This window comes from Plectropomus leopardus, chromosome 21 (genome assembly GCF_026936395.1).
Source record: "Plectropomus leopardus strain MGB_pleo_1.0 chromosome 21, ASM2693639v1, whole genome shotgun sequence".
NCBI lineage: Eukaryota > Metazoa > Chordata > Actinopteri > Perciformes > Serranidae > Plectropomus > Plectropomus leopardus.
This window is the reverse complement of record NC_142196.1, coordinates 25,551,525-25,569,976: the sequence shown is the minus strand read 5'-3', so window position 1 is coordinate 25,569,976 and position 18,452 is coordinate 25,551,525. Positions and strand designations below refer to the sequence as shown.

General features: G+C 40.0%; 1 protein-coding gene across 2 annotated transcripts in view; it reads left to right on the top strand.

Moving 5' to 3' along the window:
- Window positions 1–17,256, top strand: part of rnf152 (ring finger protein 152) — a 59,470-nt gene extending 42,214 nt beyond the window's left edge. For both annotated transcript variants that reach the window (XM_042510383.2, XM_088071937.1), the window contains one exon: window positions 11,019–17,256. In XM_042510383.2, the coding sequence (XP_042366317.1) occupies window positions 11,209–11,847 (639 nt within the window). In that variant the 5' untranslated portion in view covers window positions 11,019–11,208 and the 3' untranslated portion in view covers window positions 11,848–17,256. The remainder of the gene's footprint in view (window positions 1–11,018) is intronic.
- The last annotated feature ends 1,196 nt before the right edge of the window (window positions 17,257–18,452 follow it).

Here is an 18,452-nt window from a genome sequence, read left to right as displayed (position 1 = left end):
ATGCGAGGGAAAAGCACATTATGGCCTGCAGTTAAAGTTATGAGTCATCTAAAGACCACTCTCACTTATGAGATGTTTTCAGGGGAGTCGCTTTTGTTTTTGTTGGAATTGGTTGAACTTTTCAGGGTTTTTATTGTCGAAACGGAGTGTTGACAGCGACATTGTCCCGCAGTTATTAATAGTTTTCAACTAATCCTCATTTACATAGTTTCCATAAGCAGCCTTGTAGCTTAATTAAAAGTGTCGGTGTTTGAAGTTTGGGCAGAGCCGCTGTGCTCGCCTTTATCTCAGGTCTTCAGGATCTTTATTTGAATCTGTAGATGGAGATCAGGCCTCCGGCTGCAGAAATCACGGCGTTCACCTCTTTTCATCTGCTTTGAAAATTGCACATTTTCTCCGTGTAGAAGATGCCTTTCATCAAAGAGCGCAGAGGGCCGGTGATTTGTTTTGCTGATGAGAGTTTTTGGACTCTGCGTGACCTCGCTGAGGGATGATGGGATCGTGTGTGGGAGCATCTGCAGAATGCGCTCACATGCATACAGGTGTGTGAGTCCACATGTACACACACACACACACACACACACACACACACACACACAGTACACTCATGCATATAAATCTCTAAAACAATTTAGATAGTGCAACTGTAAAGATGTAAAATATGATAAGAATATAGTTTCTGTATATTTGAAAACATTTGCAAGACAGATGTTGCAGGACTGTTGTTAGGTTTTTGCGCACCTCAAATTTAGTGGAAAAAAAGCCCAAATTTCACCTTTAAGGTCAAGATTTTGTTTTTCATAACTTTGAGAATTGGCAGATGAAAATTTAAAATGACTCTCTTCCCCTTCAGTTTTCATGGCAGAGCATTAAAAAAATACTCAAAGCTGACATTATTCGGATTTAAATTTTCATCGCATTGTTTTTTTAATGACAGACATGAAAGAACTGCATAAAATTTAAGATGAATTTGAAGATGGAAAATATGATAAAAAATATAGTTTTTGTATATCTGAATACATTTTTAAGCAAGAAGATGTAGGACTGTGGTGAGGTTTTTGGTACCTCAAATTTAATGAAAGTTCATGGATTTTTCATGTAAGGTTAAGATTTTATATTTAATAACGTTATATTTATATTTAATAATCAGAATTAAATAATAATTAAAAATGCATTTCTTCATCTATCAAAGCCTCTCTTCCCCTTCAGTTTTCATGGCAGAGCGTCAAAAAAAAGAAAAAAAACTCAGCTGAAATTACTGTGATTTAAATTTCCATTACATTTAATAACAGATGTTAAAGAAAATTTAGGGCAACTTTAAAGATGGAAAATGACCAAAGATAATTCGATCAGCGCTGCCTCTGCTCTCTATTTTCTCAGGTGAATTTATTGTTGTTAACTCCAAAAAAGTCTCCTGTTGTCAAATATTGACTTTAGAGAATGAAACCAAACACCTGGAGCGATGCTCCGAACAAACACCGCTGTCCCCCGCTCACCTCCTCCCTCTGGGCGGCGTCTCAGTGGCGCAGGAGTCGGTGTCACACTCGGGCAGATCTGCGGGGCCTCGCTCATCCAGCAGCCTCGCCAGCTCTGACGCTCGCTGGCTCCTCAAGCTGGAAATTGCCATAATGTGTCCTGCAGTGGTCGGCTGCACAGGCCTCTATCAGGGGCTCCATCTGTGCTGAGCACACACACACACATACACACACACATGCACACACTCACACACAATGCAGCACACATCAAAAAACAACAATTCACCATAAAAAGCATTCAGTTTAAGGTCACAGGAACTCATAAGTGATAAGTGAGCTTCTCATTCCTGAACCGTGAGCATTAATCTGCAGCTAGAACAGCCTCCACTCCAGATGTTCAAGTCCAGAACTGCAGAGATTTCATCCTTTTAGGCCACAAGAGCATTTGTGAGGTCCAACACCTGGCAGGTTTCCATTAACCCTCAAACTGAAATTGCAAATACAAAATACGTTAAGTGCAAACATGTTAATTTTGGAAAAAACTCCCCATTTTTAGCAAAAAGGTTTTTATGCATGCATGAGGTGGAATTGCAGGCTGTGCTTGTCAGTAGGAACTGGCTCCCATGATGCAGCAGGAGCTACAAGAGCTGTTATTGCATCACATAACTCTTCAAAAGTTGAGCGCATCATCTTGAAGTTTTGAATCCACAAATCCTCTGTGAAATCGTGGACTACAGCTCCCAGAATTCCCTCATACGCGTCCGCTCCCACGTATAAGGAGCGGTGGCCGGATGTAATCATCTCGCAAATGTGTTTTATCGACATTTTGAAAATATGGCTTCAGTTTTGCACAAATCTGTAATGATAAGTGACCTACAGATTGATGCAGAGATGTTTTTTGTGATAATTTTTGTCAAATTACTTGAAACTGGTTATAGTATAATTTTCTTGCTTTCTGTAGACCTCAGCTTACAGCTAAATGCCTAAAATCTCTCTTTTCTCTAAACTTTACTCTAATCTTAACTGTAAAATTGAGACGTTTTTCTCAAGCAGACCTTTTGAAGCAGTGAGGAGCAGCGTATTTTTAACACATCCCTACCATAGGCTGTGACCTTAGTCAAGGACAGAAGTCTCTGTCCTTCTCGCCTGTGCAGTTAACATGAAACGTATATGAAAAATGGGCTGTAGTTTAAGTTAATTGAGTTCTGGCTTTACAGACATAGACGGACTAAGGGGCATAAAAAGCAGCTGCTGTTGCCCTTTAGCCTCTGCAGCTCCTGCGCGACGACTTAAATGCACTCCACAAGAAATTTTGACTCCTGTCCAAAACGTGTGTTTGAGAAAATCGACAAACCAACTTCATGCAAATGCTGGCTCAGCACACTGCCGACGTTCAAGACTCAGACGAGAACAAATTTCATTTGGCATGTTTTTTTTGTTCTGTAATATTTACGTCCTTGCAAAAATCCCATGCCTGAAACATGTAGAGATTAATCGACCAATCTGGTACCGTCTCAGCTTTTACTCGCTGGTGACAAACAAGAATATTGAGATTAATTTCATACTTTAGCGTGCGTAAGTGACAAGGCATTAGCATAAAATCTACATGCAGCACCTGCATGACAGCACGTTGCATTTATCTGTCATTTTGAAATGAGTGAATGTCGATTTGGGCGTAATGGAAAGAGCCACAAATGGCATGGACCGACGCCAAATGGAGCTGTTGAGTTTTATGGTTTCTGGCTTGTTGGAAAATGATAGGAAATGTGTTTGCTCCAATCAGTTTCTCTGCTGCTGTGATTGTTATTTGAGGAAGGAAAGAGTGTTAAACAATGTTTGGGAAATAAAGAAAGGTAGATTGGACGAGTGTTAACCCTTTGAAAGCTAGAGCAACATCACTTTGTACTGCTTTCAGATGCCTTAAACCAGTATTTAAACCTCTGAACCCCGAGCTCATTGCCTTCTTCCTATGTTTTTGAAGGAAATGAAGCCAATTCGCTCAGGTTTCAGAGGGTTAAATAATGGCTTTATGGACTCTGAATATCTGTTAAAATCTCACTCGGGTGAATTTTGGGCATTCGCCAAACATGATTTTTGCTGCTACAGAGTTCTCGGTCCTTTTTTTATTTGTTCGGTGGTTACAGACTTCTAAAAAGCTTGCCAACAGTGAAATTTTGTTGAATGTTCGGTCATAGGCCAAGGACCACTGAGTGTCACTCCATCAGTTTCTTCAAAGATTTTATTTTTATGACCAGATAAGGGCTGCGTCTTAAAAGTCCTCCAGCAAAGCGACAATATGTGATGACTTGGGATGAGAATGTGTTGGCCATTTATGATTATGAAAGTATAGCAGTCTTAACTTAAAGTCCTCTTATTTTTTTCCAGATCTTTTAACCACATCACAAAGATGGGATCTCTAAGCTATTAGTGGACTTAATTCCTATTTATTTAGTCAAAATACACTTCATAAAGTCAATTATAAACTTAAATGCTTAATAGTTACATCATGTTTTTCTGGCGTATTTGTTAAAATGTAAATTTTCTGTTCAGCCGTAAAAAAGAAAACAGTATTGGCTATTAAATTGCGTGAAAAATCCTTTACATCCGAGGTAACTGCTTTGCACCTGCACCGACGTGAACACACTTCCCATAATGAAGCAGCATGCACATGCATTACATGAGCAGTTACATCACACTGTGCATCATCATCTCGCTGACATTTCGCTGGTTTAAACCTCCTAAGGGTTTGCAGATTAACAAGTTTCTCCTCTGCGCTGCTCTCACAGCCCACCTCCCCCCTGCTGCTTCCAGGTAGTTTATTATATCGAGCTGGGGGGAGCTGTGTGTGTGTAGTGTGTATATAAGAGTGTGTTTGTGCAATTCTGGCAGTGGCGGTTATTTTTAACTTCTGTCTGCGAGGACGAGTGCACTTTCTCCTCGGCTGATTGTGTGCGGAGGCCCTGAGGGATCGTGTGTGTGTGTGTGTGTGTGTATTTGTGTATTTTAGCTCAGTCCTGTGTGTGTCTTTTTTCTGTTTGGTCACTCCCAGTGGACCACAGGCATGTCGGGGTGGTGGAGGCCGTCGCGCGGTCACTCTGCATCATTACTAAGTCATACGTCCTTTCCCTTCTCCCCCTGATGACGCCACAAAAACACTCAGAATTATTAAAGAGTCACGCTTTCACATAAATAGAGCAGACTGAGAGGCGAAATCAAATCCTGAACTTAAAATGTTTCACCTGATTTGTGTCCAGATTTGTCTTCGAGTTAAGAATCTGAACCGGCTTGTTCAGGACGAATACGTGCCCCTGGACCTTTTTTTTAGGAGGTTTTGATTTTGTTTCTATGTAGGTGTGATAGAAAATGGGTCACAAACTGAGCACTTGCTGGAAAGCCGGGTTGCCCTGGTTACAGCTCAGTTGAACCGATAAATCATATCGTTAAGTTGCAGCCGGGGTCGCTTCTCGAGCTCCTCAAGAGCAGATGTGCTATTTTCTCTGCAGTCAGGGAAAAGTTGACACTGGATTGTCGAGCTTTCATTGTTACTTCAGATGATCTCTTCCGACTGAGTGACGACTGTGTCATCGTCCGGGCTGCGGCGAGCAGAAAACTGAAAACTAAATCCTCAGATATGACAGATCATGATACTTAATGACACTGAGTTTGTGCTGCATCAAGTCAATTAATTTGTTTGGCAGAAAATTAATCAGCAGCTATTTCCATAAAGAATTAACTTATTTTCAAAGGAAAATTGCCAAAAATTTGATTTCTAAAGTGAATATTTGCTTGTTTAATTGATATTCGGTAATATTGAAAATTTTGGTTGAACAAAGCAGGCAATCGGTTCACTTTAGCTTGAGCTTTTGGAAATTATAAGTTTTACTATATTCTGATATTCTTTGGACCAAACAATCATCTATAGATCAAAAAAATAATCAAAAGATACGAAAGAGAAAGTCACTCTCATTTACGGTGCTGTATGTAAACGGTTTGAAGTCAGTGCAGTTTTCATTGACAGCTGAAAGTTTAGATCAAAGCACCAACTCTGTGAGAGGACCCGAGTTTCAACATGCAGACCAATATATTGCAAATTCGGGTTGAAATTAAGTTATTTTTTTGCTTCTTCACAGTGTGATCAATAGGTCAGAGTTTACACTGAACCTGCGTACAAATCCCAGTTGTCTCAAATTAGTTATTTGTGGTGTTTTAGACTATAAATAGAGAGATTTTCAACTTTCAAATTAAATATTAGACCCATTATTTCAAAATTGTCTCAAAATTATTATTATTTTTTTATTTTACAACCTGTCACTTTGATTGTTATTTCATGGGCCGGCATTAGCCTAATTGGATTACCATAAAATGACAAAAAAACCAAAACAAACAAAAAACTTCTTGACTAAATGTCATTATTCTTAGTCGATTAAAACTAGACTAAAAGTATGAAGGATAAAAGACTAGGACTACATCTAATATCACTGCCAAAATTAACATTGCAAGGAAATCCAGGAAGGTATGAAAAAATAGATACCGTCCGAGCCTCATTGGTATCATAATTTAAAAAAAAAGAAGAAAAAAGATCTCTAAGAATTACATGTAAACAGCTCATTTTAATAAAAAAAACAATATTTCATTTAAAATACAACTTAATTTCTGGGGTTTTGATTTTTTCACAAAACAAACTTGTTGGAAGTGCCACCTCTTGTGATTTGATAATTACTGAGGCTAATATTGCCGTTTACATTTTTTGTGGTTATTGTGCAGCTTTGTTCTGGTGTTTCACGTGCAGAAAACAAGTGAAAAAGTGTTTGTGAAAAGTAAAGTCTGAGCGGGGAAAAGGGGAAGAAATTACTCAGTGAAAAGTATGAAGAATTGATGTAAAGCAGAGGAGGAAAAGCTTTTATAGTCAGAACGTAAGAAGGAAGAAGGAGGAAGGAGAGAGAGCGACTGGGTGTATGGGAATATTGAGCCACAAAGCATTTATGTCAGATCAAAGCTAATCCTTATCTTTGGGAAAAGGAGTCAGTAATACCCGGGGCTGTCTCGCCCCCTCAAGGGCAGCTCTCTTTCTCTGCTTCCCTCTCCCGTGTGCTCGTATTCCTCTCTCCTCACTTCTCCATAAAACTGCCAGGATTTTTCTGCACTTCTTTTTCCTCGACTTTGACTAGGTGACGGTGTGGAGAAACTAGGTCAGCAGGGGAGTGCAGAGCGAGGAGGCAGGAGGGGCGGGGAGGGGTCTGGCCTCCGGACCCTGGCTGGAGAGGGGTCTAGCTGGTGCTGCTGCTGCAGAGGAACATGAGGCTGAAGCAGACGATGCTGACGCCCACAGTGCCTGTAATTTAAGTGATAGTTTACCCAAAAATTAGAATTCAGTCATTATCTACTCACCCTAATGCCGATGGAAAGTCATGTGAAGTTTTATCGTCCACAAAACACTGCGGGAGGTTCACGGGGAAATGGCATTTCCCAAACAATTAAAACAAATGGTAACTAGGATTCAAACATTAAAAAAAATACATAATAAAACCACAAAATGTCTATACCGCTCATTTGAAGTAATCAGAGTCCTGAAGCCCCAATGTGCCAAGTTGTTTTGAAAAACATCACTGGCAGCATGTTTTAAGTCTTGTTGTAGCCTGTAGTTCCTAGTGTGGGAGCTACGTTCATGTATGGCAGGAGCAACAATAGCTTGCAGTATCTGCAGGCCAGTGTTTACATGCTACCCAGAGGCCTCCCCCACACACAGTAGCTTTAAATCCAACAAAGGGACTTGTTGCTTGCTGCTAACTCCACAAGTCTCGCTCTTTGTGTGGGGGAGGCTTCTGGGTTGCATGTAAACACTTGCATGCAGATACTGCAAGCTCTTGTTGGTCTTGGACGAGCGAGCATATTTGAAAACTTCACATGGCTTTCCATGGGTATGAAGGTGAGTGTAAACTATCCCTTTAAGTATTTAAGGGTGTGAGAATACCTGGTTTTCTTTACAGCCTGAGGAATGCTTCTCCAACATGTTTAAACAGCAGTCTTAAAGCTATGCACAGGATATTTAGGTAGCCACTCAAGTAAATACTCAGGAGAATACAATCTTTCAGGTTTTTTCTTTTTTTTTCTTTGCGCGAGTTTAAGTTTTTTAATGTCAGTCTTTGCATTTTAGTTGTTAAAGGTTTTAGCACTCCTGCTTTCATATCTGCAAGAACTAGTGAAAGCTGTAGCAATGAAGGTCCTCCAGATTTTGCAGACTCTTTCTGTGATTGTTATGGCCTAAATTGCCTGATTTCTACAGCACCTATTTGAAAAATTTGCTATGCACGTTGCAGTGTTTTTAGGCATTTGTTTGTTTATAAGAAAAATTGAAGGCATCTTGTTCCACTGAGAATAAAACTGCACTGTTATGAGTCTGTGATTTATACTACACGAACATCATCACTAATCCTGCATGTTCAATCTGACTCACATTAAGTCTTTCAGTATTTGCAATAGATGTGGATGCAACAGCCTTTGTGATGGTGTTCATTTGTTGTGTTTCAGCCATTCTCAAAATGTGTTTTGTGGTAGAAACGTTTTTGTAAATTGAGGTTCTTTGTGTTCTACTACAACAATTCACACGTAGCAAAAAGATGTTTACCTTCATTTTTGTGCTGAACATCAGACAATAGCTGTGCAAGGTCCTTAGCAGTAATTTTTGTTGGTAAATGTTCTGGTCGCACATATCTGATTCTCCACAAAATGAAATAAAGATGTGAGGTTGGTGAATTGTGCAGGGGGCTGCAATAACTGGTGAAACTTGGGGGAAACTACAATTATTGGTAAAATTTGTGAAAAAGTTGTGGTTATTGAACAAAATTGTAAGGTCACACAGAACTTGAATTTGCCTTAATTGTTGCAATTGCGACATGGTGGAGGGGGTAAATGTAACAAGAGATGGTACTCTCAACAGAAAAACTCTCCTATCGTTCCTTGTGGTCCTTTTTGAAAAGAATTTAAACCTTACAAGACAAAGAGTCTGCTACAACCATCTGTTTTCTGTCTTGTTACAGATTTCAATACCTCAATGCAGGAATACCAATTACCAGATCGATACCAGTGTTGTCTTTTCCCAAATTTAAAATCTCTCCAACGCACTACGTGGAACTCATTAGAGTCGAAATGCTAAAACTGAGCTGGCAGCCCATCCTGACTTTAGAAATGTGCTAACCGACAATGAATTCAGATGACAAAACTGTATTTCAGCCTTTAAGTCACCAAGAAAAATACAATAAGATTTTTTTTCTTTGTATTTTTTGTGTCCTTGGGGCTTTAAGAACAAAAATCAATATTTATTTATTTCACAGACCTCGTAGTTTTTTTTTAAAATTAATTTAGGCCTCTACCAAATGGTTGAGATGCCCGTTCATGGTAATGGTGAAACAGAAGGACATCTAGTAACATCCAGTGCTTTTTTGTGTGTAAAATATCAACCAACAGAATGGTTGAGATGGCTCGACGAGGCTGAGTTAAGTTTGACACAGTTTCCATTAAAACACAGGGACTCATAATGCACTCAGCAGTAGTTTAAATCTGACAAAGGGACTTGTTTCTTGCTGCTTACTCTACAAATCTCTGTCTGTGTGAGGGGGAGGCCTCCTGGTAGCATGTAAACACTGGCGTGCAGATACCGCAAGATCTCATTGGTGTTACGCAAGCGTGCATACGTGGACGTGGCGCCCACACTCTCAGCTACAGGCTACGACAGGGCTAAAAACATGATGCCAGCCACGTTTTTCAAAATAACTTGGCACGTCAGGGCTTCAGGACACTTAGATTAGATTCCATCGACATGAGGGTGAGTACATAATTACTGACTTCTTATATTTGGGTGAACTATCCTTTCAAGGATCATATTGATGCATCTATAGAAACTTAATCTAAGTAGAGTTAGTTGTAGTTTGGACGCTTACCAAGGAGATATTCTGGTCAGGGTAACATGGAGGAAACCCCAGGGCAGACCCAGGACACACAGGTGGGATTATTTATCCCATGAGGCCTGGGAATGCCTCAGGATCCCGCAGGTAGAGCTGGAAGACATGGCTACAGAGGGCAACTTGGCTACCTTGTTTAGTCTGCTGCAATGACGTCCTGGCCCTAGATATTGATGTATCAATCGATGAAATGTTCTCAGAAGGATTCGGGTTTTGATAAGCAGAATCTATGTGGGATTTCAGTTCGATAAAATGTTATCAAATCCCCGTCTCGTTGCAGTTATTTACCACCGCCCAAGGTCGAATGTGATCATCCGCTCTTGTCCAAATGAACCAAACGAAAGGACTCCAGACTGAATGAATCGCTCCCAGCGTGCCGGGTGTGAGCACACTCTTATCTGTCATTGCCGCGTCGGTGTCCCCACAGGGCGCCATGACGACTTTAATTGCCTGAGATCTTGTTTTTGATAAAGGACTGAGATGTACGGCCTTGCAGTGCAATCAGTGGTCACCTTTTCCCCACTTCTATCACCACTTCTCTCTCCAACTCTCGCCCTCCATCTGTCTCGCTCTTCACTCGAGCTGTCTACCCACAGTCATGCCCGCAGGGACACCGGCTCTGTTGAGATGGCAGCGAGGAGAAAGATAGAAAAATCTAGTCATCTTCCCTCCTCAGCAGTTTTCACACTTGACAATTTGGGCGAAAAATAAAAGGAGAAGTCGGCAGGGCCCTGTTTGGTATTCATTGTTTCCTCTGTGCTATTTTGACAGGGTTTAATCATCTGTAAAAGAAAACTATCACGGCTTCCGCATGGATTAACACGGTAGACATGATTATGCAAGAGGAGTAGGAGGAGGAAGAAAATGTTTGTGGAGTCTGAGGCCTGAAGGAGACAGTCGGAAAAGAATTAGCCACACTTAACACAGATACTGAGGCCAATGGTCTCATGAACTCTCATGAACTCGTCCCTTCTGCAGTCCGCTGCCAGCTGACATGTACGATGTTAGCCGTGCTTAATAAGAAGCCTGTCATTCATGATGTAGTTTTTGCTGCGTCTTCCCCAATCAGGGCAACATTTACAAGTGTTAAACAACTAACATGTTTGCAAGCTTTTACTTTTTAAAAACAAATCATGGTTGAATACTTTCAAATGCCAGAGAGGCTGCCAGACTTAAATATTAGAACGTAGGTTAATGAAACACCAACAAAAGTAGAATCACATTTCTAAAAGGTCTTTTCAGATACAGTTTAAACATGCATCTTTGTGTAGACTGTTTTTTTTTTTTTTATGTCTCTATGACAGCAATAGCTATTGCCGGAGGGATTGTGTTTTCGGGTTGTCCGTCCGTCCATTTGTCCCATTCTCACTCACGCAATATCTCACGAGTAACTTGAAGGAATTGAAATTTGGCACAAATGTCCACATGGACTCAAAGATAACAAAAAACAAAACATCTATGTGGCGCCTCAGTGGCTCTGTTGGTAGAGCGGACCTCACTGCAGCGGCCACGGGTTCGATTTCAACCTCGGCCCTTTGCTTAATATCCACAAAAAAACAATGCTTTCTCTTCTCTTGTATTGCAGACGGATGACCATGTTGCCACCAAACAGCTGTGACGTCACCGTGAAGTCGTGGACCGAGGTGGACGTTGTGCTTTCTTAACTTGGATTTGTGCAACTTTTCCACAAGACCTGTTTGGCTCACCTTCTCCAAAATAAATCGCTGTTTTCTGCCGATAAATATTACAAAGGACTACTCATCCATCTTTAAAATATGGAGACTCTTTCCCAAGATTCAATTCTGGAGTGCCAGATCTGCTTTAACTACTACAGCCCTCGCCGGCGGCCCAAACTCCTGGACTGCCGACACACGTGCTGCTCGGTGTGTTTGACCCAGATGCGCAGTAGCCAGAAGGAGATCCGTTGTCCCTGGTGCCGTGGCGTCACTAAGCTCCCGCCTGGGCTGTCCGTGTCCCAGCTCCCGGACGACCCGGACATCATCACCGTCATCGCCATTCCTCACGCCTCGGAGCACACGCCCGTCTTCATCCGCCTCCCCAGCAACGGCTGCTACATGCTGCCGCTGCCTGTCGCCAAGGAGCGGGCGCTGGGCCTGCCGGGGGAGCTGGGGTGTCGTTTCCTGCCGGGCAGCCAGCAGAAGGGGGTGACGGTGGTGACGGTGCCCGAGCAGCAGCCTCTGGGCCTTGCTATGGGGCTGGAGGGGGTGGGGATGGAGGGAGGCGAGGGCGAGAGGAGAGTTACCGGCCCAGTTGGAGGAGGAGGTAAGGGGTCCACGTGGTCTGGAGTGTGCACGGTGATCCTGGTGGCGTGCGTGCTGCTCTTCCTCCTGGGCATCGTGCTGCACAACATGTCCTGCATCTCCAAACGCTTCACCGTCATCTCCTGCGGCTGAGGGCGGGGGGAGGCTGCTCGGACTGCCGCGGACCCCCCCTGGATTAGCCCTGCCTCTCCTCGGGGCGGGACTCTGCTGAGGAGAGGGGACTAAACTCACATCATGGGCATCCAAGGAAACTTCAGAGCAAAGTTTGGAGAAACGGGTGAAGATGAGGAGGATCCACGAACCGTCTGCCATTGTGTCCCCATTTGTTTTTGGTTTTTTGGGAGACTGAAATTAAAATGGAAATACAGAAACAAACCCTCACTTTTCTTTCTGGCCCGTCCTTTTCCGGTCCTATTTTCTCTGAAAGAACACTTTGGGAATTACTCCAGAAATGTTTTGGGCCAGCTGATTTGTTTTTTGGCCAGCTGATATGTTTTCTGGCGAGGGGCCGATCTGACACTCACTCGCACTCACAGCCGTCGGATTGCCCGTTTAGTCTGTGGTTTGTAGAAGTACATCAGTTATCATAGTGTTGTTTAGCTGAGTGTAGGCTCCAACTGCGGCGTCTCCAGCTGGTGCCGCAGTACAAAGAGTTCGGACTTGGCTGCTCTCCGTCCTCTGATGCTGCAGGAATTAATTGTGCAGGATCCACGCCTGGCCCCGCCTGGTTCATCTGGGAAACTCAAAATCAACAGTTTTCTTTTTTTTTTTGCATCCCTTCTCCTACAACCTGTTCCTGTTCAGAACGAACTGTTGCTATGGTGGCTCCATGTAGTTAGTTAAAGGACAGAATTTGGATTGTGTTATTAATTCATCTTGTTACAGGGGAGTAGGGAGTGGTGCAATTAAGTCTTAAAATTTGCAATCAGTGCTGAAACGATTCGGCATGGAGAGATTTCTCAGTAAATATATTACTGTTTGACATGTTTCAAGCAAAAAATAACAAACATTTATTGTTTTTAGCTCGTTTTACAGTTTTGTTTTTCTATTTGCATCATTGTAAATTCTGTATCATTTGGTTAACATATTTGAAGACATCATTTGTGCACTCAGAAGTTGTGACGGTCACTTTTCCTCAGAATTTCACATCAAAATGTTTTTGAAGTTGTAATGTTTTGAAATGTTTCTGCAATTGAAGAAAATACTTGGTTCTGAAAATGACCGCTAGTTTCTATCATATTTGAAATATGGTGGAAAAATGTCGTGGAGCCCTCTTCCAGGATGCTAGCTACCAAAAAAAAAAAAAAGCTCAAAATACTCTACTAAAAACAGAAAAATCTTAAAAGGAATAGTTTGATCATTTGGGAAATACTTTCATTTGCATTCTGTCTGAGAGTTAGATTAAAAAAAAAAAGATCGATACCACTGACCATGTGTTACATACAGCTCCAGAGCCAGGAGGTAATTAGCTTATCCTAGCATCAGATTAAACAAACACGATGAAACATATTTCAGTAATTTGTGAGTTTTAGCAGTATTTCTAAAAGTTTTTGAACTTTTCAAACAGCTAGGCTAGCTGTTTCTTGCATATTTACGGGTAGCTACATGCTAACTGAGTTAGTTAGCGTATAGCAGGTAACTCCCCTTACATTTTTTTTTATTATTTTAATTTTAAGGATTATACATAGAGAAAAGATATGTTGCAGTAATTTGTGAGATTTAGATACATTTTTTTTAACAATGAAGATAGCAAAGCAAACAGTTTCCATGTGTTTCCAGACTTTATGCTAAAATAAACTAATTTGCTCCTGCCTCTGCTGTATCTGAGAGTGGTATTGATCGCCTCTAACTCTCGGAAAGAAAGCCAATAAGCCTATAGTCAAACTATTTCTTTAAAAAACAGAATATTGGACATCTTTAGGCAACTGTCTTGTTTCTGGGTTTTCGTCATTTCTCTTTCACGGTGCTTCATTTTTCTGTTTTCCCGCGGATGCTTCGTGTGTTATCGTTCATCGATTAGTTGACTGCCAGTCTACTTTTTTCACCCTGACCTGCAGATCATCGTCCTCCAAATACGGACTCTCCAGCTTTGACCGAGCCTTCACCGGCAGCCCACGCACCATCGACTCCCCTCATCTTCATTCTTAATTTAGAAAAGCGGTGGATATGGGCTTCAACGGTGCGATGGTGTGTGTTTATGTGTGTGAGTGATGGGTCAGTAACGGGTCAGGAGTGGGCGGGCGCCGCAGGGTTCCAGTTAATGACGGCTGTATCGATTTATCTGCTTTTGAATATCTCTCACATCTGCAGAGATGGATGCTTCTCTTTTTTTCACTTTTATATGTTGAGGCAAGCGATTTGTCTGTTTACTGTATCGTTAAAGCAGCGGAGTGTACAGTGCACACATACAGGGTGAACTCTTTTGTACAGCAGCCTCGTCATGTACAGAATGATTGTAATTTGTCTTTTTTTCTGATTGTTTTATTTGGTTAGTATTCAGATTTGAGATTATGGAGATCTCCGTGTGTGTGTGTGTGTGTTTGCCAAAAAGAAACAAGTAATTCAGTTACACTTCAGGGCACTGAGAGATGGCACGACACAACAGCGACACAATATAAGGAAAGAAAGTGTTTGGTGTTTTTGGTATTTAGTATATAAATACTGTACCATTGTTGTGAAAAAAATTAGTATATCCACTTAAAAATAATTCTACTATCATAAATCTAAACCACTGATGACTACAGAGCTCCTAAAAAAAATATGGGAGAGGACAAAAATATATAGATGAGAAAATGAAGGTAAAGACTTTTGCATTCTACCAAAAAACATTTGTGTTCTCGTGAGAAACTTTTGTAGTCTCCCAAAAAAGTTTTCATGTTCTTGCAAAACTTTTGCATCCTCCTGAGAACATTCGCATTCTCTCACAAACCGTTTTCTTTCTTCTGAGAAACTTTTGCACCCTTTTGGGAAACTCGTCCATTTTCGGGAGAAAACAAAACGTTTGCGTTCTCTTGCAAAATGTTTGTGTTCTCCCGAGAAAATGTAACCTCCTGCAAAAATTTTTGTTCTCATGAGAAACTGTTGCATTCTTCCAAAAAACTTTTGCATTGTCTTGAGAAATGTTTGTGTTCTTCCAAGTAAATTTTGCATTCTTTCACAAAACTTTTGCATCCTCTTGAGAAAAGTACTTACAGTAAGCCGGCAAGAAAACTGTACTTTAGTACTTACTAATTGCGTCCACTAAAAGTAACATTACTATGATGCAAAACCTAGTTACTTTTGCTGGGCATACAGATTACTAATGTATGAGTCTATATACTGATTTTTAGGGAAATCCTGCATATAAAATATAAAACAACTAGAGTAGTAAAAGTACTTTTCTCTGGAGAAGGAAAAAGTTCTGCCAGGAAACGCAAAAGTTGTTTATGAGAACGCAAAAGAATTCATCTTTTTTTTTTTCTTCCCCATGTCCGTTTAGGAGCTCTGTAGATGATCCAGTCACTGAAGGTCAAAAAATAAAGTTTTTCTTAAAATGATGTTTAAACTATTTTGATTTCCCACATGAACACGATTTTACTACCTTAAACCTGAGATTTCCATTTTATGCTACAGGAAATAACTTTTTTTTTTTTGACTGATTTGGCGTCTGATACAAACATAATTTCACTCACTTTCACCAAAGCAAAGACTTCAGACATTATATCGGCGATAAATGGAATAAATCAAAACATACGCATGTGCTTTCTGCACAGGTATATTCGGTTATGAAAGCATTTCGGGCCACCATAGGGCAGCTATTTGTTTCACAGACGCAGTGAGAGACGGAGTTAAGTTCAGCTGAACTGGTTCTTCTGGGAAATGCGCGCTGGTTGCAGCTCCTGCTGTTGCTATGAGACTACACTGAAAGTCCTTTTGAAGTGCGGCGCCGCTTTGCTGAAAGTTGAAATATTTTTAGCTCCGAGCACTCGGCACTCTGTGGGCTCTAAAAAAGCTTGCTAATTTCTCAGCACTTGAGGTTGAAGTGGTTTTCTGGCGCCGCCCGAGATAACTCTGAGATAAAGGAAATCCCAGTTAAAACAACAAAGTGCATGAATCATTTTGGGGGAAGTCACGAGGAAGGCTATGGGACATGTCAGGGTTTGTTTTTTTAATAGGGCGTACTTAATTCTGGGGTTTTAAGTTGTGAATGATGGCTTAATTATCGTTTAATGCTTTATAAATCGGTATTTTACCATTGTAGGAACAACTTCTATGTTGAGAATAATGAGTTTGGCTGGTGTTTCATTTCTTGCACTGTGATTTCCTATCAAATACTTCAAATCATCAATAGACAGTTAATGAGTTATTACCGATCCACAAAGCATTAATAACCTCGAAAACACAATTGCGAGATGACTGTGTTTCCACTGAGTGATGTTTCATGAGCCTTATTTAACAAAAAATGACAGACACATGCAGTTGGTTTTGTTTCAGTGATTTCATAGGAATTTACCCTTTGAAAGTTGAGCAAATTGGCTTGATTTCTTTCAAAAACATGGGGAGAAATTAGTAAAAAAGTACAAAAATTTACCTGAAAAATAATAAGTGAACAGAATTTTTTTAAAAAGTGCTTTAAGAATTGTAATAATTTTGTATCACAACTTTAAAAAATGTAATTATGCTTACATTTCCCTAGCTTTTTCTTTTTTTTAAATAATTTTCTAAATCTATTACTTTCTTGCAATTTATGAATGGCTTGTTGTCTTTTTCCCATGTTTTTGTAAGAAATCATACCAGTTTCCAGCCAGGTTTGAAGGTTTAAATAAATTAAGCAGCACAAGAAACGGATGAGTTCAATTGTAGTTTTCTTGCAGGAAACACAAACCAGTATAAATATTACTAAGAGGCTCTTGGTTCACTCCGTTGATGATAAATGAAGCTGTCTTTAGTCTCTTCGCCGATCCATCATGAATGAGGCGCTGCGCGTGATGTAACGGGGGGATGGAGAAACAAAGCACCTCGTTTCTTCACCCTTACAGTGTCTGCACAATGCTGATGTATGAGATTATTGATCCGAAGGCGGTAAAATCCCATCAAACGCTGTAAAATGCTGTCTTGCACAAAACCAAGGACGTGTACTTTGGCTTTTGGCAACATCGCTTTTCATATTTTTCCCTGTTAAATTAAAGATTCTCCAGTAAAAGATCACAAAGGATAAGACAGAATATTTTAAAGGTCTGCTCCTGTCATAATTTAACCTTTTCTCATGACATTTTCCTGTGATTTGAGAGAATATCGCACCTTTGAATCTCACTTTCTGTCATCTGTAATAATTTTTTTTTAATTTCTAATCAAAAGCTGCCCTGTACAAGACTTTTACAGAAACTAAAAGCGTGAGAGAAGAAAGGAAAGGAGGCTTGTTATTTCTGTGCCCGTGTGTTTGTAAAAAAGAAAAAAAAAAATGCCATGAAGTTCCTGTTGTAGTTTCCTGTTTGTGTCAGGTCGAATGACGGCTGATAGCTGTTTTTGGTGAACTATTAAAGCAAACGCTCTGAATCTGAACAGACTCTGGTCGTCTTCATTTTAATCCGCCTGATTATTTTGCAGCTTTGAACCTTCGAACCTTTGAAATCTGAACAAACTGATGTGATTGTTTTTTCAAAAACAAATGAAGAAGTTACAAATTACAAGAAATTTAGCCAAACAAAAGAAAAAAAAGACAAGAAAAAAATGATTGAGCAAAAACAAATTAAAAACAAAAAAGTTGAATAAATAAAATAAAAAAAACCAGAATAAATTAAAGAAAAAAGAAAAAAATAAATATGAAATTATATATTTTATTATTTATTATATGATTTGAATATGCTACACAATAAATAATATTAATAAAAAATAAAATAATACAATTAAATATATAGATAGTACAGTTAATAATAATCATAAATATAGTTTTCTGAATTTTTTCCCCATTGTCTTAATATTTTCTTCTAATAATTTCTCTCTCTCACTCTACACAAATTTTTGAGGTTTAAATGCATTGGTAAGTCATTAACACAAGGGTTAACACAAATGTTCATTTACTGCTTAAACAACACAGATAACCTTGAAAATGTTTCTTTTTTTTAAAGAAATGGACTCCACTAAAAGATGAAAAAGAGCTAATTTCTTGCAGTGTTATTTATCGAGGTCCCATATTTCACGGCCGAGTGAACTCAGAGGAGAGCAGGCTCTCTTTGTTTACCCTCCGGAACCTCTTTTCTCCTCAAATATTTATTGATATAGTGTCAGGGAGGTAATTAACGCTCCCCAGGGACCAATTTCAGCCGGCTTTGCTGCAGCAAAACACCTCTATTCCTCACGGGCGGCGGTGGCAGAAACACTCATCATGGGGCAGCCATCTCTGTTCACTCTTAATGACGAGTTTGTTACGTTAATGACCGCAGAGTAAGGTTTTATTTCAAGTGCATCAGTGACGAAATGTGGACTATTTTACCCTCAGTTTTCAGGTTACTTCATTACAACATTCATTATTCTCCAGCATTTAAAGAAGGTTTTTTGGAGCTTGGTACTTATAGTTTCATGTATATTTAGTAGCTTTTTTTTTTTTTCAAAAACACAGATATTTATAGATGTATTAATTAGTTTTAGGGTTCGATCTTGAAGTATTTTGGGTTCAGGAGGATGTTTTTAAACGAGTGTTGGGGGCGTTTTCTGCCAAGTTTGTAGACACAAAAGCAAATTTCATATAGAGTATTTCT